At 36.2% G+C, this 22,322-nt stretch overlaps 1 protein-coding gene and 1 pseudogene across 1 annotated transcript in view; one reads left to right on the top strand and one right to left on the bottom strand.

Annotated features, from left to right (window-relative positions):
* Nucleotides 1-204: 204 nt before the first annotated feature.
* Nucleotides 205-22,322, bottom strand: part of PIGX (phosphatidylinositol glycan anchor biosynthesis class X) — a 35,823-nt gene continuing 13,705 nt past the window's right edge. Inside the window, exons 4-7 of the mRNA XM_034671163.1 lie at nt 16,203-16,344; nt 5,687-5,900; nt 3,180-3,280; nt 205-748 (exon numbers count right to left, since the gene is read on the bottom strand). Coding sequence (XP_034527054.1) covers nt 605-748; nt 3,180-3,280; nt 5,687-5,900; nt 16,203-16,344 — 601 coding nt within the window. The 3' untranslated portion in view covers nt 205-604. The remainder of the gene's footprint in view (nt 749-3,179; nt 3,281-5,686; nt 5,901-16,202; nt 16,345-22,322) is intronic.
* Nucleotides 21,008-21,628, top strand: LOC105236487 (annotated as a pseudogene).

Here is a 22,322-nt window from a genome sequence, read left to right as displayed (position 1 = left end):
ATCAAATCTAAGTCTTAGTACTTAGTTTCATCAAGCCAATTCATATATTCAAAACAGTATAATAAAATACAAAAGGAGAATGGAAATGCTTTAAGGAATAATCAATCTTGATATTAATATTTCTTAGCTGTCCTACTTTGTTTTCTTTAAACTCTGGATGAGTAACTTTAATGTTTTCACAAAATTAATGTTTAAATAAACGGATTCATCCAAAATATTTTATTCTTATTTATAATGATTTTCTCAATTTTTAGCTGAAATTAAAATGCTTCTATTCATAAAATGAGAATAATTTCTCTGTAACACATGAAGTACTCATTTTCATAACCGAAATGAAGATAAAATCACTTCTCACAAAATAAATATTAATTTGACAAAATCAAGTTTCCTCTTCTATTGGCACTTGCTTGAAGATTATCAAAGGTCTATACAACAGAGCACTAAATTCTGGAATTGGTTGAAAATGATCCAAAATTTCCTCTAGTACACATAATTTTAGCCATAAATGAAGACAAAAGCAAGGACATAATTCTAGAAGAACACTTCTAATCGCAAGTAAATAGGTCTTATTTAGGTTTATGGAAAGCATTAAACTCCATAAAACTTATAGGGAAAAATGGCCATATTTGAAAACAGCCACAAGGATCAGAGTAGAACACAGGATGGTAATGAGCAGAGTCACAGAACATACTAAAGAGGTGTGTATAGTCAGTCCCACTGGAACCTGTAGAGTCACATTCTTATATACCTAGAGAGAGAGGGAGAGAGAGAGAGAGAGAAGTTAGAGACATTTAAAATGCATGCCCTAGAGTGAGACCACTATTTCTTTGACTTTTAACTTAATTTTTTTCTTGTAGTATCTTTCAGCCAAAGCTACACTACACGTAACATTATTGTTTGAGTGATTCTTTTGGATTCAACATTTCATTTAATATAACAGAATCAGACTTAATAACAATAATCCTTAAATTCTCATTAGTTTTGACTTCTACTTTCTACCGATGCTGGCTACCTCCCATTGTCATCTCTATAATCAATAGAGTTTTTAATCAATCAAATATTTTCTTCCTTTTACTACGTTTCATATTAGAATACAGAATTTTCTCTCAAAGTCCTAAAGGAAAAACATTAAAACAACAATAAAGCTAAAGTATCCATTCACTCATTTTGTTCTCTCTCCAAAATACCTTTAAAAAGCTGTTATTCACAAATTACACAAATGAATGTGTCTTTTACTGTTAAAACATCAAAGTTCTTGTCGTCCTGACCAGCAAAACAAGTTCTCCTACATTCAACCTGGTTTCTATTTTCTATTTGGTTTTGAAGATAAAGGGGGTCAATTAGAAACTCTAGGAAATTTTATGGTTTAAAATAGGTTTTTAAAAACACTAAAATTTAGGTAACTTGGGAATGCTCTTATTTTTGGTTCCTTTTTATAAATATCTGGAGTATAATTTCACAGCCCAAACAAATGTTACCAACATAATCTGTAACAAAGCCACCTGAAAATTATCTTTCAAAAAAAATGGTGTCTTCAATCAACAAGCCTTAATGTAGCTCACCACCTTAGTAATGGTCACCTATTTTTCTGGTATATATAAACAAGAAATGTTAACACACACATACAATTCAAAGGGCTTAATTATGACCTCTTCTTTCAAGTTACATGGTCTGAAAGAGCACTGAATTCAAAACGTTTTAATAAGGTAATTACTTACTTCCTAGCGATGCACACTACCAATATTTTAAATTAATAAATCGTAAACACTAATTATAATCTTCATTCACATAAGAAAATCAAATGTAATTCTCAGATGTACTTTAGAGTTTGAAAAAAGATTCGGGTTCCATATGGTAATGGAAATCTACTCAAAAGCAACTCTATATTGCAAAAGATATTAGCACAGTCCTACATCTCACCAATTGTCAGCTCTAAGAGAGTTCCCATTACAAAATAGCAGGACTTTGAAGTAAGCCTTCACCATAATGAGTTATGTCCTAGGCTAACTGGTAGACAGATTTCAAAGCAACTCCAAGGAAGATACTTCAAATCTAAATATCTACATATGAACAAATCTGCTTTCTGTTTATCTGCCTGACAGTCCGTCTGTTGGTTTGACATTTTAAAATCATTTTACTTTTATTGCAGGCTCATTTGACTCCTTGTAAAAGTAAATGGTAAAAATGATGACACAGATTGTGCTATTCCACCAAAGGAAGCAGGCCTTGAAGAGAATTAGGGTCAAAGAGAAACACAAACAGATATTACAAGCATCAGTTAAAATGCAGCTCATAAAAGAGGAAGGAAAGGACAGAAAAAGAGGGAAAGAAAAGAGATGGTTGTATAAGACTCGCCACTCTGAAGAGAGGGAAGTGGACCATGTTAACTAAAGAAGGTAAAGAGAAAACTGTAAGCTCCTTAGACAAAGCCAATGTTAATGAAGTAAGAATACTTACCTAATTTATTAACTGAAAACAAGGTCGGAAGTCAAAACTGTAAAAATGGCTGGCCACAACCTGGATTTAGACATATAAATAGCAATACAACTGTCTAGAAACTCTATCACAGTTGAAATACTACTACTTGGAGTCTTTAGTTCCTTTTTCTCACTTGTTCTGTGCCATATAATGAAGTTAACTAATTGATTTTGTTGTTCATAAATTAATAGAAAGTTCTAAATAAAATAAAGTTGTACTGATGAAGTAAAACCAAGAATGAATCCAGACCATACCACACACAAAAATAAACTCAAAATGGATTAAAGACCTAAATATGAGACATTAAACCATCAAGTCCCTGGAAGAAAACTTAGGCAGTCATTTCTTTGACATCAGCCATCGAAACACTTTTCTAGATAAAGTAAAACCAGATGGACATAGCACTGTTTTTCGTTGCCACTCTACACCTTTAAAAAGCATATTAGCTATACTTAGACTCTGGACCAATGAGGTGTGGAACTAACCCTAAACCTCTCCGGTCCCCAAATTAAATGATTCTATGACTCTATAGAAATGAGGAACCACTTTTGCCATTAGTAGCAAAGAAACAACATTAAAAACAAACAAAAAACAGCTTTCAATGATAGAATATAAAATGCTAATCCCTTAAATGTGGCAGAAACATTATGAGTTTTAAATAATGCAGCATGATCGAAAAACAACATAAAATATTAACTTACTGATTTATATTTCATATTGTTCCATTGGCAGATATCCTTATCCTTCAAAGCACAAGGAGCTGCCACTTGTTTCTCAGCCCAGCATTTCAAAATCGGAAACTCTGAGAAAGAGTGGTAGAACATCATATCAGAAAACCAGCATCCAGGGGCGCCTGGGTGGCGCAGCGGTTGAGCGTCTGCCTTCGGCTCAGGGCGTGATCCCGGCGTTATGGGATCGAGCCCCCACATCAGGCTCCTCTGCTATGAGCCTGCTTCTTCCTCTCCCACTCCCCCTGCTTGTGTTCCCTCTCTCCCTGGCTGTCTCTATCTCTGTCAAATAAATAAATAAAATCTTTAAAAAAAAAAAAAAAGAAAAAAAAAAGAAAACCAGCATCTGGACTAGACGCTAGGCCAGTCTTTCATGTTGAGGCATGAGTACTCAAACACTTTGCTACACAATGTACATGACCTGAATCTATCTATCACATGCTGTTTTACAAGACTGCAGAAGTTAAGCATGAGTTCTTAACAAATCCCGTTACAGTAAGTGCCACTTTTTTTTTTAAGATGTTATTTATTTATTTGAGAGAGAGAACAAGCAGTAGAAGAGAGAGAGAAGCAGACTCCCTGCTTAGCAGGAAGCCGGAAACGGGGCTCGAACCCAGGATGCAGAGATCATGACCTGAGCCGAAGGCAGACACCCAACCCAGCCACCCAGGCACCCCCAGTAGGTACCATTTTTTTAAAAATTTAACTTAAACTTTTTTTGAAGTGTAACATATATTCAGAAAAATGAACAGATCCTAAGCATACAACTAAAAAATTTCCATAGACTAAATAAACCCATATAAAGAGCATTGAGACAAAAAACCAAACCAAAATAAAACAAAAACAGTACCAGAACCCCAGATGCTCTCTCAAGAGAGGGCACTTTTTCAAACTTTATTTAGAGTAATTAGAAGAAAGAAAACTAGGTTGGATAAATGAATCTAACAAGTTGAACACTTTATTATTTTCTCATCATGAAATATATGATGGCTGCAAAGTATGATTAAAAACTCCCTATCTCCCGGGGCGCCTGGGTGGCACAGTGGTTAAGCGTCTGCCTTCGGCTCAGGGCGTGGTCCCGGCATTATGGGATTGAGCCCCACATCAGGCTCCTCTGCTATGAGCCTGCTTCTTCCTCTCCCACTCCCCCTGCTTGTGTTCCCTTTCTCGCTGGCTGTCTCTATCTCTGTTGAATAAATAAATAAAATCTTTAAAAAAAACCAAACAAACAACTCCCTATCTCCCAATCTTTAGGGTTACTGATTTGTGAATATTGTAATCAACCCAAATTTGGAGACACAAAGAACCAAAATCTGAAAGCGGCTTCTTAAAGTCTTGATTCTAGGAAGACTGAAAATGGGGAAGCATAGTTGTTTTTTTTTTTAATTTATTCAAATGCACACATAAAAACAGAAAGAACAATTATACCCAAAACCAAAAACTCATGGCCAACAGTTACAACAAAACTAGGTGGTAAAATATCCCCTCAAACACAAAAATCTATGCAAGTGGAGACAAACCACCAACAGCTGCAAGTCCTGCAAATCGGCATGAAGAAACAAAAAGCAGCACAGGGGCAGAGGACCAATGGCCAAAAACAGAAACACTCCAGACATTATATGCGTAGTCATACAAGAACACAGCACCACCTATAGTCTTGTCAAAAGAATCAAAGCTGAATCTGATCACACCTCTGGAGCCAGCAGCCAATTTCCAGGAAACAAAGAGGCTAGATGAACAGCATGAGTACAAGCATCAAAACCCCAACTATGAGAAACTAGGCAGGTCAAATGAACCACACTTCTCGACAGGTGAATTTTAAAAAAAGAAAGGGAAAGAGGGGAAACCTGTAAATTAAGAGACTTAATGAAATTTCATTTCTTTAAATGGGGAAGACAAGGCTTTACTATCTAAAAATGCCCACTAGGTGAAAAAAGTATAAAGAAACAAGCAAGTGATTAAAAGTCAGGATATGGGTTAGGCTTAGAGGAAAAGAGGAGGCTATGATTGAGACAGGACACGCAGAGCTGCTGCTAGGGTGACTGGCAAAGCTCTATTCCTTTACCTGGGTGGTAGTTACAAGGGTATTTGCCTTATAATAATTTACTAAACTATTTATTTGTGAAGTTTTCCTATATCTATGGTGTATTTTACAAACAAAAAGTTAAAAAAGAGGGATGCCTGGGTGACTCAGGGGGTTAAGCATCTGCCTTCGGCTCAGGTCATGATCCCAGGGTCCTGGGATCAAGTCCCACATTGGGCTCCTTGCTTGGAACCTGATTCTCCCTCTGTCTGCCGCTCCCCCTGCTTGTGCTCTCTCTCTCTCTCTGACAAATAAATAAATATAATCTTTTTTTAAAAAAAAAAGTTAAAAAAGAAAAAAAAGAAACCTGCTTTTGTCATTCTTGTCCTTGACTTCAGACTTGCCACCATACCTTTATTTTTATTTTTAACCCTCAAAAAAGACTTGCAACCCTCACCTTGGTCACAATACATCAATAAATCAGGGTTATTGACCACAATAAAGGTTTCTCCATCTTTACTATGTGGCCGATGATAGCGGTAGTGCACAGGCAAAAAAGCTTGGAAACAATCAATGCACTGTGAATCTTGTCTGGCATAAATTAGAACTTCGGATTCCTTGGACAAATAGTTGGGAGCTTCTATATTAAAGTCTTCTGAAACCATCACTGCCTGTCAAAAGAAAACAAATATTAATCCAGAAGAAGTAATAAATGAGGAAGATTAATAAATAAAACCAGAAGACTGCTATACAGATGACCAGAAATGTCAAATTCACTCCCCTTACAGTTTCCATTTCATTCCATCCTCAATTTTAAATAGAAAACACAAGATGTGATCTGTGTTTAATAAAAGTTTGTTTACTAAAAGTAAACGAGGACATTATACTATGGGGTGTGAAATTTCCCCATAATAAAAATTATGAATTTGTAATATCCTTATCAACCATTGTTTAGGTGACAAAACAGGTACTAAGAAAAGAGAAATTTTGTGAATACAACATTATTTAATAAATATGAAAACTATGACAAAAACAGTTAACCCAGTATTGGGCTTAAATGATTGGTATCATTCTGGTAATTTCCTGTTCTTCAGAGAAGCAAGTAAGATGGCAGTGAGTAAGACAGAGCACTGTGGTCAGGAAGTCAGAGCAAAGGTCAGCACTCTGCCCATATTAGGTATAAAAAGTTAAAAGAAAAATAGTAAATGATTCTTTAAAAAAATATATGGTAAAAACCATTTTAAAACAGGTATTCTAGAGGCACCTGGATGGCTCAATCGGTTAAGTGTCTGTCTTCGGCTCAGGTCGTGATCTCGGGGTCCTGGGATCAAGCCCACGTCAGTCTCCCTGCTCAGCGGAGAGCCTGCTTCTCCCTCTCCCTCTGCCCCTCCCCCCTGCTCGTTCTTCTGCTCACTCTCTCTCAAATGAAGAAATAAAAAATCTTAAAAAAAAAAAAAAAAGGTTTTCCACTCCAAAAGTAAAAATGCGTATGTGGCAGAAAATAGTGCTAAATTATAATATGTGTATATATCATATATACCTATATACGTCCACACATATTCATGTATAAACATACATACATTCATACTCACATATATTTATACACATACATATATATAGGCACTATATAATCTATGAGTCTGTGTGTATGTGTGTGTGTACAGACCTATACACACACAACTTGTCTGTAGATTCTCTATGTGGAGCCCTGACATTTCTCTGAGAAAAAAACAGAATTAACTTCTTCCCATCATGGCAAACATCCTAATTCTGCTCTTTGACAGTGACACCAAGTGCTGTATTTTTTCACATGTTTTTCCTTCTCCGTTAATCACAAGAATAAAAAAATTCATTGGCAAAGGCCAAGGAGCTATATAATCTTATGAGTCACAATGAACTTTAAAGGTGATCAAATTAAACCACTGTCCCAATGAGGGCATTGTTCAAAGATCCAGCCACTGCTTGAATACTCTCAATGACTAAAAGTGAGGTTATTACATTGAGTCATATCATTTTATCTACTGTGAAAAGGTTATTCCTTTTTTTTTTTTTAGATTTATTTGAGAGAGAGAGAGCAAGAGTGTGGCGGAGGCAGAGGGAGAGGGAGAGAGTCTTAAGCAGACTTGGTGCTGAGCGCAGAGCCCAACACAGGGCTTGATCCTACAACCCCAAGATCACGACCTGAGCCAACACCCAAGAGTCAGATGCTCAACCCACTGTACCACCCAGGCACCCCTATTCCTTTTTCATAAGCAGAAATCTGATGCCCTGGCCTTTAACATTCACAACTGTCCTTGCTTACAGTTATCTACAATAAATCTGTTCCTTATTTCACTAAAGGTCTCTTAAAACATCTCCACTAAGTTTTCTCCTCCTCAGAGGAGTCATAGTTCTCTTAGGGTCGCCTGGGTGGCTCAGTCAGTTAAGCGTCTGCCTTATGGTCATGATCTCAGGGTCCTGGGATCACATCCCATTTCGGGCTCCCTGCTTAGTGGAGAGCCTGCTTCTCCCTCTCCCTCTGCCCCCCACCCCCGATTGTGCTCTCGTGCACGCTAAATAAAATCTTTAAAAAAAAAACTTAAAAAAATATAAAACAACAGAAAAAGGGACACCTGGGTGTCTCAGTCAGTTAAAGCATCTGACTCTCATTTTGGCTTGGATCATCATCTCAGGTCTTGAGAGAGAACCTCGTGCTGAGCTCTGCACTAGTTGTGGAACCTGCTTAAGATTCTGCATTCTCTCTTCCTCTCCCTGTGCCCCCCACCCCCGCTCATGTACATACTCTCTCTCTCTCTCTTTCCCTAAAAAATAAATAAATAAAACAACAGAAAAATATTTTTGGATATCATAGTATAACAATCAAAAGTAATATGGACAATGGCTGGATGCTAGATTTCCCAATATATGCCAAAACCATCAGTGCAACCCCCAAAAGTCCAGTGACTATATACTGATCTACAAAAATTGTATTTTGCTATTCCATTTTCACCACAGATAAAATAGCAATAATACATTATCAAAAAACTGAAATTATGCATAAAAAATTCATCCAAAAAGAGCATATACATGTTAACAGACATGGACCTACACCTTTTCACAACAACACTCAACTACAAGACACACACCACCACAGCTAAGTTAAATGAATTAAGCTATGAAATTGTGCCATATCTATAACATTTGCCAGATCTTTCTCAGTACATTTTTATTTTTTATTTTATTTTTATTTTTTAAGATTTTATTTATTCATTTGAGAGAGAGAGAGAGAGACAGCCAGCAAGAGAGGGAACACAAGCAGGGGGAGTGGGAGAGGAAGCAGCAGGCTTCCAGCAGAGGAGCCCAATGTGGGGCTCGATCCCAGAACACCGGGATCATGCCCTGAGCCGAAGGCAGACGCTTAATGACTGAGCCACCCAGGAGCCCCCTAACAGTACATTTTTAAAAATGACCTAACTGACTAAAGGTTCACCAACTGTATCCATCTCAAAGAATCATCTTTCAGTTTTACTGGTTTTCCCTATTGTGTTTCTATTTTCTAATTCATTGGTTTCTGCTGTTTTTACTAATCCCATTCTCCTACTTACTTTGATTTCATGTGCTCTTCTTTTTTTAATTTAGGGAGGCTTGGCTATCACTAACCTGAGACCTTTCTTCTTTCTAAAATAGGCATTTTTAGGACTATAAATTTCCCCCTAAATGCAGCTCTAGCAGCACCCTACTAATTCTAATATATTGTGTTTTCACTTTTATTCAGTTCAAAATACTTTATTTCCCTTTTGGTTTCCTCTTTGGCCCATGGACTACTTAGACGTATGTTAATTGGCTCCCAAATGTTTGAGGCTTTAGCAGAGATCCTTCCATTCTTGATATCTACTTTAATTCCTCTGTAGTCAAAGAACATACTTTGTAAAACTTGAATTTGTCTAAATATACTGAGACTTGTTTTATGGCCTAGAATATGCTCTATCTTGATAAATGTTCCATGTAAACCTAAAAAGACTGTATATTCTGCTGTTGGATGGAGTGTTCTATAAATGTCAATTAGGTCAAGTTGACAGTTTTATTCAAATCTTATATAGTCTTACTAATTTCCTGTCTAGTATATCAATTAGTGAGAAAAGGGTACTGAAATCTTCAACTATCACTGTAGATTTGTCTATTATACCTTACAGTTCTACCAATTTTTCTTCATGCATTTTGAATCTGTGTTATTAGGTACATAAACATTTATGGTTATTATTTCCTTCTGATGAGTTGATCCCATTATCAAATTGACTTTGTTTAGCTGTGGTGATAGTCTTTGCTCTGAAATCCACTTCACCTAAAATTAATATAGCCACTTCAGCTTCCTTTTAAACGATGTGAGCACATTATAGCTTTTCTTTTAAAATTTAACATTCATTTCTTGTAAGCAACATACAGTTGGATCTTACTTTCTTATCCAGTCTGATCATCTCTGCCTTTTAATGGGGATATTTAGACATTTACATTTAATGTGACTATTGATATGGGTAAGTTGAAATTTATCATCTTGTTTTCTATATTTAACATCCATTCTTTGTTCCTTTTATGTTCTTTCTCTGCTTTTTGATTAACTGGATGTTTTTTATAATTTCATTTTATCTGCTTTGCTGGCATATTAGCTAAAACTCTTTGTTATGTTTTTTAACTTTTATTTAATTATTTATTTTTAAATAGGCTCTAGGCTCAATGTGGGGCTTGAACTCATGACCCTGAGGTCAAAAGTCATTTGCCCCACCAACTGAGCCAGCCAGGCACCCCAAAACTCTGTTACTTTTACGGGTACTTTAGGGTTTACAATAAATGTCCTTAATGTAGCACAGTCTACCCTTAAGTGATATTAAACTATTTCACATTTAGTTTAACAACCTTACAAAAGTATACTTCCATTTTCTCCTCCCCAACTTTGTGATATTTGTTGTCACACATTTTATTTTTACATATGGTATAAATGCTATCCTATATTATTTTTGCCAATTATCTTGTAAATAAAAAATGTATCTTATATTTACCCATGCAGTTATCATTTCAAGTGCTCTTCTCTCCTTAGTGTAAAGATTTTATCTGGTATTATTTTCCTTCTGCCTGAAAGACCACCTATAACATTTTTTATAGTGGAGGTCTGCTGGTGATTAATTCTTTCAGCTCTGTATGTCTGAAAAGTCTTTATTTCACCTTCACTTTGAAAGATATTACCACTGCATACAGAATTCAAAATTCACAGGTTTTTTTTTTCTTTCAATACTTTAATGAGGGTGTTGTTCTGTTTTCTTGTTTGCATTATTTTTGACAAGAAACCTGTTATCTTTATTTTCGTTCCTTTATATTTTACATGTTTTTCTTTCCCTCTTGTCACTTTTAAAATTTTCTCATTCTCTATCTTAAATCAACAACACAAGAAACAACAGGTGTTGGCAAGGATGTGGAGAAAGGGGAACCCTCTTGCACTGTTGGTGGGAATGCAAACTGGTGCAGCCACTCTAGAAAACAGTATGCAGGTTCCTCAAGAAGTTAATGATACAGCAATAGCACTACTAGGTATTTACCCAAAGAATACAAAAGTACTAATTCAAAGGGATACACACACCCTGATGTTTATAGCAGCATTATCTACAATAGCCAAATTATGGAAACAGCCCAAGTGTCCATCAATTGATGAATGGATAAAGAAGACGCAGGAGTGCCTGGCTGGCTCAGTCGGTACAGCATGTGACTTTTGATCTCAGGGTCATAAGTTCAAGCCTCACGTTGGGCAGGAAGCCTACTTTAAAAAAAAAAAAAAGATGTAGTATATAAATACAATAGAATATTATTCAGCCATAAAAAAGAATGAAATCTTGCCATTTGTAATAACATGGATGGAGCTAGAGAGTATTATGCTAAGTGAAATAAATCAGTTAGAGAAAGACAAATACCATATGATTTCACACATATGTAGAATTTAAGAAAGAAAACAAACGAACAAAGAGGAAAAAAAAAGAGGCAAACCAAGAAAAAGATTCTTTTTTTTTTAATTAAAGATTTTATTTATTTACTTGACAGAGAGAGCGAGAGCATAAGCAGACAGAGAAGCAGGTAGAAAGAAAGGAAGAAGTAGGCTCCTTGCTCAGCAGGGAGCCTAATGAAGGGCTCAATCCCAGGACCCTGGGATCATGACTGAGACGAAGGCAGAAGCTCAACGACTGAGCCACCCAGGCGCCTCAAGAAACAGATTCTTAACTATAGAGAACAAACTGATGGTTACCAGAAAGGAGGTAGGTGGGAGGATGGGTTAAACAGGTGATAGGGATTAAGGAGTGCACTTGTTATGATGAGCACCGGGCAATATATGGAAGTGTTGAATCACCATTTTATATACCTGAAACTAATTACACTGTATGTTAACTAACTGGAATTTAAATAAAAACTTAAAAAAAAATTTCTCATCCTCATTGTTTTATTTTTTTTTAAGATTTTATTCATTTGAGAGAGAAAGAAAGAGAGAGTACACAAGGAGGGAGGGGGCAGAGGGAGAAGCAGACTCCCTGCTGAGCAGGGAGACCAACACGGGGCTTGATCCCCAGACCCCAAGATCATGACCTGAGCCAAAATCAGATGCTTAACTGACTGAGCCACCCAGGCACCCCTCATTCTCACTGTTTTAAATAATTTGAGTATCGGGTACCTTCTTCATGCTTCTGGTACTTCAGCATCTTAGATATGTGGATTTATAGTTTTCATTAAATTTGGAAATTTCTCAGCCATCATCAAATTTTTTTTCCATCTCCATTTCTCTCTTCTCTCCTTGGAGATTCCAATCACTCCTCCACCCCACGCCCCACACTGAGCTTTACTGCAATATAATTGACATATAACATTGTATAGGTCTAAGGCATACAACATAATGATTTGCTATACATTTATAATGCAAAATGATTGCCACAATAAAGTTAGTTAACACATCCATCATCTCACGTAGTTACCTTTTCGTGTGTGTGCATGTGTACAATAAAAACTTTTATTTTATTACTTTTTAAAGTAATCTCTACACCTAACATAGGGCTCAAACTCACCACCCTGCGCTCGAGTCGTATGCTGTACTGAGCCAGCCAGGCACTCTGATGAAAACTTTTAAAGTATACTCTCTTAAAAACTTTCAAATATACAGTACACTATTGTTAACTATACTCACCATGCTATCACTAGACTCCCGGAATTTACTCATCTTTTAACTGGATATCTGTACTCTTTGACCACCTTCACCTGCTTCTGCACACTCTTGCTCCTGGCAACCACCAACCTACCCTGTTTCTATGAGTTCAGGTTTTTTTCAGATTCCACATATAAATGAGACATACAGTATTTGTCTTTCTCTGACTTATTTCACTTAGCTTGAAGCAAATGGCAGGATTTTCTTCTTTTTTATAGGTGAGTAATATTCCATTGTATATATTTACATACATATTTTCTTTTTTTTTTTTTTAAAGATTTTATTTATTTATTCGACAGAGATAGAGACAGCCAGCGAGAGAGGGAGCAGAAGGAGGGGGAGTGGGAGAGGAAGAAGCAGGCTCATAGCGGAAGAGCCTGATGTGGCTCGATCCCATAACGCCGGGATCACGCCCTGAGCCAAAGGCAGACGCTTAACCGCTGTGCCACCCAGGCGCCCCTACATACATATTTTCTTAATCCACTCCTCTGTTGGTGGACACTTACTTAGGTTGTTTCCATAGCTTGTCTACTGTGAATAACGCTGCAAGGAACATGGGGGTAGAGCTATCACTTCAAGATAGTCCAATCAATGAAGCTGTCCCACAACTTACTATTATTCTATTCACTTTTTATGTTTCTATTTTTTTTTAATCTGTTTTAGGTAGTTTCTTTTACTATGTCTTCAAGTCTATTAATCTTTTCTTCTGCAATGTTTGAAACGCATTAATTTTATCCAGAATATTTTCTATCTGTAGCCTTAATCTTCTTCACAAGTTCAATGTTGTCCTTTTTAATAATCTTCCACATCTATACTTAATTTTTTGAACATATGGAATACAGTTATAATAAGTGTTTTCATAGCCTGTCTGTTAATTCTAACGTCTGGGTCAGTTCTGGATTGGTTTTGATTGATTCATTTATCTCCTCATTATAGGCCATATTTCCCCCATCCTTGAATTTAATTTTTTATTAGGATCAAGACATTGTGATTTTGATATTATTGGGTGCTGGATATTTCTGTATTCCTATGAGTATTCTTGAGTTTTGCTTATATGCAGTAAAGTTACTTACAGACAGTTTGATTTTTTTGAAGGTCGTGCTTTTAAGATTTGTTAAACAGGACTGCCATGATGTTCAGGGTAGGGCTAAATATCCCCCACTACTGAGTAAACGTTCTTCTGTTTACTCTACCTAATGCCCAATGAATTATGAGTCTTTTCCTATCATGGTTGCTGGGAATAGACACTACTACTGGCCCTGTGTCAGTGTCAGACACTGTAACCTCTAATTTTTTCATATGGCTCTTTTCTCAGCAGCAAGTAGATTCCTCACATACATACACTAATCAATACTCAACTATGTACTTGAGGGGAACCTTTTATGGATCTCTGGAGTTGTCTCTGTGCAACTCACTTCTCTCTGCTATACTGCCTTATGCATTCTGGTGAACCTTGGTCTTCCCAGAATTTCACTTTAATCTCCTCAACTCAAGAAGTCCACTCGGCTCTGCTTGGGTTTTTGTTTCCTATACTACACCTGAGAACTCTGCAAGGCAATGAGCTGGGACAGTTATAGAGCTCACCTTATTTATTTTCCATTTATTTCAGATATCACTGCCCTCACTGCCTGATATTCAATGATCCTTTCCATTATTTCTTATATTTTGTTTATTTCTTTGTTGTTTCAAGTGGGAGAGTAAATCCGGTCCCTGTCCTCTGTCTTGGTCTAATATTATGCTGTTTTCAAAGAATGTGAGATATTTTGATTAAATATATCAAATAGACCTACCTAAAAATGAAACGGGTTCATTTGAAGTGCCTTAGTCATGGTGACTCTGTTTAAGGCTTGTCCTTATTTTCAAATTGCTCACAAACCATCACAAACTCTTTACAAAACATTTTATTGCCACCATCACTCATTTAATTTGAAGCCATTGTTCTATTTGCTGCAGTCACAAATTTTATCTCATGGAATAGTCAAGATCTCAATCTAAATACACAAGTATCAATCATTCTCTACATATAAATTTCCTTCTGTCCAGTTATATTCATCATTGAATACCACTTCTTGAGACAAAGTTTCTATGCACAAAGAATTGGGCCACAGTCTCAACTCGGCAAGGCAGAAAGAAATAGCATCCCACATATCAGGAAATCAACTTCTAATTATCCATGTGTCACAAATGAGACACCTATTTGAAATGAAAAAGTAAATTCACTTAAAAGGCTTATAATTAGGTATCAGAAAATTAGGAAACAGAAAATTAAGATAAGAGAAGCTTGTCAATCAATCCAGAGTGGCATCCTTTGACTGCCCAGTTTTCTTGTTACAATTAATCTGCACATTCCTCAATCTCATCCCAAGAGGGTGGGCATGTGATCTCTTTTTGGGTACTCCTATGCAAAAAATTCCATTTTCTTTAAAAATGGCGGGCAATTTTACTAAGTAGGTTTAAATATGATTCCAATCCATGTCACTACAAGCCAAGAACCATATTTAAATTTGAAACCTATTATTTAAAATATTAAAAGCCTCATTCAGAATTCATGACTCAGTGAAGGAAAGAAAGAAATGAGGAAAAAAAGCAATGAGGTCTTTCCACATGTATATATGTACTAAGACTGCCATATATGTGAACATCTTTATCTAAACTGCTATATATGTGCAAAAAAACAGAACACAGGAAGAAACTTGGTCAATGGGGGTCGAGATAGGTGGAAGCTCATCATTGTACACCTTTTTATACCCCCTGAATTTTGACCTATGAGAATATAATGACCTATTCAAAAGGAAATTTAAATAAGTAATTAAAACAGGTGAAGAAATTGGCCTAAACCATAATTAGAAATAAACTGTCATCATAAATGACTCCAACTATATCTGTTTTGCCTCTTTCATATTCACATATAGATTATAATCTTAAGTACAAAGACAGTGTTTCCCAAAATTTCTTAATAGGAATCATCTGAGTTGTTAAAAACAGATTTTGGGGTCCAATCTAGACCTACTGATTAAGCTTTCCCAGGAAAACAAAATCTGAACAAAAAGTGGCCCCAAGTGATTCTTACCAAAAGTCAGAGAACCCATTAACTAAGGAATAAAATTTATTTCTGGAAAGAACAACAACTTTACAAGTGGACAACGCTGCATTTATCTCTTGGCTCTTCCATTTGCCTGTCTGATCCTGGATAAGTCACCTGGCCTCTTTGTGCCTCAGTTTCCTTATCTATAAAATGGAGAAATAATACTTCTAGGGTCATTATAAAGACTGATCTATGCAAAAGGTATGTGACATAATCTTTCTCTAATGCTTAATTTTACGTTGCTTCCTTAAAAAAAAAAAAAAGAAGAAGAAGATATCTGACATACAGATATCCAATAAATACCAGCTTCCTTTCCTCCCACATCCGAATTATACAAGTGTTGATGTATACATCACTCAAACAATACTGTTAAATGCTGCCGAAGCAGTATTTATTAATCATTAATCTTCTCAAAGACATATAATTTTCTTAGTCATGAAACTAGGAACCATTCTAACAAAAAGCATTTAACTAGCTCAGTTTAGTTGGCTTATTACTGACAAGCTTGACACACATCACTCACTTCTTAAAGAGTACTCCCATACTACCTAAAAAAGTTTCTTTATAGACTAACACAATGAATAAAAAGTACAATGTTGTCTATTATTTTTCCTTAGTTCAAATTAAAGCATCCCTAAAATAATTTCTCTTTCAAAAAAAATCCTCTCATAGTTGTACCTCTGTTATGTTTCTCTCTCGTAACGAAGCCAACTCATATGGATCCACAAAAAGTCCTGTCGGGATGTACTGTTTAATTAAGAATCGGCAGGTCTGTAAGGCCTCGATGCTTTCTCCAAATTTCACTTTTATTAAAAGATCTCTGTAAGACAAGTATGTTTAAAATATATCTCTTCATTCAATTGTTAAGTGAGATAGCATAACATCACATTCAAATGCGTGAAGACACTGTATTTCAAATTCAAACTCAAAATCTATTTTTCAAAACATTATAAAGTCAAACGAAGTATTTCTTTCATGTCAGAACCACTCATTAGAGCTTTCATCAATTCTTGTCAAGACCCACAGGATAGTATTAGTATGAAAACAATGATCAACAGAAAGAAAGTCCAAAAATAGACACACATATATTTATATGGCAATAAAGGTGCCAACATGATTTGGTGGGGAAAGGGGAGTCTTTTCACCAAATGGTACTGAAACAAATAGATACCTATATAGAAAAAAATGAACCTTGACCTCAATCTCATACCACATATAAATATTAATTTGAAATAGATTATAAACCTAAATGTATAGTTGTCTCAGCTTTCTGTCTGAAGGCACATTTGGGACAAAATGCAGGGAAGGAAATCCAAAGCACAACATGGTGGTTTTGCTTAAATTATAAAACAGAGACAGAAGTCAAGGGAGACTGAAGTGGCTGGAAGTCAAGGTGCTAAATTTCAGAGAGGAGGGAACTAAGTAGAAAGAGTTGTATAAATCTGAATTGTACTCCCCTTGAGTTTTTGTTGAATACTAAGAAAAGTGTAAGAAAAGTGTAACTCCAAAAGACGGTGCAAAGAATGACCAGGGAACTGAAAAATGAGAAATTCTAAAATTTCATACATGGTTGGGAGAAATTTGCATTCCAACCAACCAAAGTATAGAAACCACAGCTTTTGTTAGGGATACCAATAGGGTAAGGCCTTAGCAGCTAAATTAGCCTTGCAGTAAAGACTGCTTTAACTTTAGACCTATACAAAAAAAGGTTAAAAGGATCAAGCTGATAAACAAGTAACTTAACTCCTAACAGAAAAAATAAGACAAACACACTCAAAAATGCTCATATCTACAACATTCACAATGTTCAGTATCCCATCAAAAGTAACTAAACACATGGGGTGCCTGGGTGGCTTGTCAGTTGGGCATCCGACTCTTGGTTTTGGCTCGGGTCATGATCTTGGAGTCGTGAGACTGAGCCCTGAGTTGAGCTCCACACTCAGCACAGTCTATTTGGGATCTTCTCTCTCCTCTCCCAGCTCAAGCGTACTCTTTCCCTCTCTCTAAAATAAACAAATAGGGGTGCCTGGGTGGCTCAGTCAGTTAAATATCTGCCTTCAGCTCAGGTCATGATCCTGCGGTCCTGGGATGGAGCCCTGCGTTGGGCTCCCTGCTTAGTGGGGAGTCTGCTTCTGCCTCTGCCCCGCCTCCTTCACTTGTGCTCTCTCTCTGGCTATCTCTCTCAAATAAATAAAATCTTAAAAAAAATAAAATAAAATCATTTTTTAAAAAAGTCACTACACATGGAAAAACGCAGGGAAATGTGACCAATAACCAAGAAAGAAATCATTCAATAGAAATAGACCTAGAAATGACAGAATTGACAAAATAGCAAAGAATGTTAAAAGTCCTCTTATATATGCCCCACATGTTTAAAGGTTTAAAGAAAAACACGAACACTGTGAGGGAAAGAGAAGAGATTTTATATATGAAAAAGATTTTATATGTATATAGACAAGTTACTTTTTTATCAGCTTGATCCTTTTAACCTTTTTTTGTATAGGTCTAAAGTTAAAGTGACCTTTATATATCTATATCTATATCTATATCTATATATAAAGAACTGAAAGCAACTCTGAAATGAAAAACACAATTTCAAAATAAAAAGACTATCTAGATATGATTAAAAGCATTCAGACACTGCAAAAGAAAAGATCAGTGACTTGGAGACAAAGAAACAGAAACTATCCAAACTGAAAGAATAGAGAAAAAAATTGGGGGGGGAAAAGAAACAGTTTCAGTGACCTTTAAACATTATCAAGTGGTCTAATATATATATATAATTAGAGTCCTAGAAAAAGAGGAGAGAATGTAATAGAAAAAATATTTTAAGACATAGTGGCTGAAAATTTTCTGAATCTCATGAAAACTATAAGCCCATAAATCCAAGAAACTCAACAAATCCCAAGCAAGATAAACACAAAGAAAACCATATGAAGACATCTTCTCATCCAGTCACTAGGGAAAAAAATCCTAAAAGCCATCAGAGGAAAAAGAAACATTACGGAGAATAACAAAGAACAAACCAGAGGACTATGGGACAATGTATTTAAAGTATTAAACAAGAAAAGGCTATCAATATAGAATTGTATATCCAAAAGGAAAATCCTTCAAAAATAAAGACAAAAAATAAAGGCAAAAACGAAACAAAACAAAACAAAAAAAACCACCTAAAACCAATATGAACTAAGATAATTTGTCACTGCAAGAATGGTAAAGGAAATTCTTCAGGCAGAAAGAAAACGTTATCATGTGGAAACAGGGATCTACAAGAAAGACAGAAGAGCAAATGGTAAGTATGTGAGTGAATATAAGAACTTTTTTCTTATTTTTTAATTGCTTTAAAATTTGATTGATAGAGAAATTGGAACCCTGTGCATTGTTGGTGGAAATGTAAACTGGTGCAGCCTCTAAGGAAAACAGGATGATGATTCCATAGAAAATTAACATGGATAAATTTTCAGCACATTATGCTAAGTGAAACAAGCCAGTGGCAAATACTATATAATTCTGCTTATGTGAGGTATCGAGAGTAGTCAAATTCATAGAGATAGAAAGTGAAATGGTGGTTGCCAGGGGCTGGGGGAAGGAGAGACTGGGGGGCTGTTTAATAAGCAGAGTTTCAATTTTGCAAGATGAAAAGAGTTCTGTGGATGGATGGTGGTGATGGTAACACAATAATGTGGGTGTCCTGAATGCCACCCAAGTGTACAATTAAAAATGGTTAAGATGGGGGATGACTGACTGGCTCAATTGGTAGAGTATGTAACTCTTGATCTCAGGGTCATGAGTTCAAGTCCCATGTTGGGCATGAAGCCTACTTAAAATAAGACTTTTTTAAAAAATGGTAAGTTTTATGTTATGGGTGCTTTAACATGATTAAATAAAAATGAAAAAAATATATGACTATTCAAAACAAAAATAACAACAGTAGTGGGGCTTATAAGTAAAATATAAAGTTGATACATATGTATGGCAACAAAAGCATAAAAGAGAGGAGAAAGAAACAAACTATTCTAAGATTTATACATTATTCATAGTATGGAATAATATTGGAAGGTAGACTATGATAAGTTAAAATTGCACACTGTAAACCCTGAAGCAACCAATTAAAAAAAGAGAAGTATTGTTAATAAGACAAAAATGGCGATAAAGTAGAATGCTTAAAAAATACGCAATTAATCTAAAATAAGGCAAGAAAGAGAAAAGATTAGCTAGGACAAATAGAAAAGCGAATAGAGGGGTGCCTAACTGGCTCAGTCGGTTAAGCCAACTCCTGATCTTGGCTCAGGTCATCTCAGGGTTGTGGGATCCAGCCCCAAGTCGGGCCCATGCTGGGTGAGGGGCCTGATTGAGATTCTCTCTCTCCCTCTGCTTCTACCCCTCCTCCTCCTCTCTTCCCCCTCTAAAAAAGAAAAGAAAAACAAATAGAAAAAAGGTAGCAAGATGGGTAGATTTAAACCAAACCAATCAAATCAATATTTATATTAAAAGTAAATGGTCTAATCACTCTAATTAGAATGTAGAGATTGACAGACTGGTTAAATAGAAACAATTACATGCTGTCTACAAGACACACATTAATAATAAAAATATGGAGTGGGTACATTAATATAAAAAATGCAGACTTCAGAACAATGAATATTGTCAGGGATAAAAAAAGGACACTACACCAAGATAAAAGGATCAATTCATCAAGAAGGTATAACAATCCTGGGACGTCTGGGTGGCACAGCGGTTAAGCGTCTGCCTTCGGCTCAGGGCGTAATCCCGGCGTTATGGGATTGAGCCCCACATCAGGCTCCTCTGCTATGAAGCCTGCTTCTTCCTCTCCCACTCCCCCTGCTTGTGTTCCCTCTATCGCTGGCTGTCTCTATCTCTGTCGAATAAATAAATAAAATCTTAAAAAAAAAAAAGGTATAACAATCCTAAATGTGCTGTATGCACCTAAAAATACTACTTCAAAATATTCATGTATTTTACTTCACAGCAAAAACTGGGAGAACTTCAAGGATAAATAGACAAATCTGCAATCACAGCCAGAGATTTTAATAACTCCTCTCAATAATGGATAGGATAAGTACAAAAGTAGTAAAGATACAGAAGGCATGAACAACCTTCAATCAAGTTTATCTGACATTTGTAGAATGTCCTACCAACCTACAAAAACACATTACAGAAGAAAAATTATAAGCTGAGCAATAAAAAAAGTCTCTATAAGTTTCAAAGGACTGAAATCATGTTGAGTATATTCTCTAACCACATGGAATTAAGTTAGAAATCAAAAGGAGGAGGGGACACCACCTTTACCAAAGCCACAGCCTCGGGCTCACTCTCCTCCTATGGCTATGCCTGGGATCTGCTGCCAGGAAGCCTTGGTTTCACCTCAGGTTTCTTTACCTCCAGAAAGAAAAAAATTGATAACTCACATCCTGGAAATTCATTTAGGAGACTGAAATTAGGGACTTCTTTCAAATTTGGACATGGCTAATTGAGAAGCAACAAGACCCAACAGGCCAAACACTGTAAATAAAATATGCCAGTTGAAACTAGTACTTCTGGGAGAGTCTGCTGTTGGCTAATCATGCCTAGTTCTTTGTTTCATCAATTTCAAGACAGTACCATTGTGGCTGCTTTTGTAACCCAAGCTGTCTATCATGATACACAACAGTGAAATCTGAAATATGCAATACAGCGGATCAAGAATGGTACTAGAGCCTAGCACCAATGTACTACAGAGGAGGACAGGCAGCCAGAGTTGAATATGAGAGCTCAAATCAGGAGTCCTTTGCAAGAGCAGAAAACTGGGTTAAAGAACCTCAGAGGCAAGCAAGTCCTAACATTTTCATAGCTTTACCAGAAAACAAAGCTGACCTAGAATAAAAGAGCTGTAGATTTCCAGGAAACACAGTCCTATGCAGATGACAAAGTTTATTATTCATGGAGACATCAGCCAAAACATCAGTGAATGTAAATGAAATATTTACAGTAATTGCTAAAAATTTGCCAAATAAGGAACCACAGAATCCAGGAGCAAATTCTGCCAGCGAAGAGTAGCAGAATTTACTGAACCCACACAGCCAACCAGGGGTCGGTGTAATTAAACCTCCAGTTGGAGCTAGCTGGAATATTCTTCTGCTTCCTAAATGTAAATAACAGTGAAATTAGTGCACTTAACCAGTCCAATGTAACTTCCAGAAAGAGACAATAGTGAAGTTTCTTTTTTTTTTTTGAAGATGTATCTATTAATTTGAGAAAGAGAAAGAGAGAATGAGTGGTGAGGGGGAGGGGCAGAGGGACTGAGCCACCCAGGCACCCGAGTCAAGTTTCTAAATCAGAATTATCTTAAGTGTTTTGAACTTAATTTTTAATAAAATACCTGTGTCCCTCTGCCTGTTTCATCAGTAAAAGGAGAAAATGAAATCTGTGTGTCCACTTGCTTTATTGGAAGGTTAGGGGAAATCATTCCTCATCACCAGAGATCTAACAAATGACTATCTGGGCCCTCAGTTAACCAGATAGTTCTATGAAAAAGTCTATGAAAAAGACTTGGAACTTATTGATTTACGCTTTGCAAAAACATTCTTTTTTAAAAAAGGAGGTTCTAAAGATACTTCAACTTTCCTACAGTAATTCCGACAAACAGTAGTTTCTCCTAGCATCTATATTTAAAGCATATATTCCACATTTTAACAAATTAACTGGGTCACCTGGCTGGCTCAGTCGGTGGAGCATGCAACTCTTCATATCAAGCCCCAATAAAACCTTAAGGGGCGCCTGTGTGGCTCAGTCGGTTAA

This window comes from Ailuropoda melanoleuca, chromosome 1 (assembly GCF_002007445.2).
Source record: "Ailuropoda melanoleuca isolate Jingjing chromosome 1, ASM200744v2, whole genome shotgun sequence".
Taxonomy (NCBI): domain Eukaryota; kingdom Metazoa; phylum Chordata; class Mammalia; order Carnivora; family Ursidae; genus Ailuropoda; species Ailuropoda melanoleuca.
Note: the sequence above shows the minus strand (reverse complement) of the source record. Positions and strands in the feature narration are given on the sequence as shown.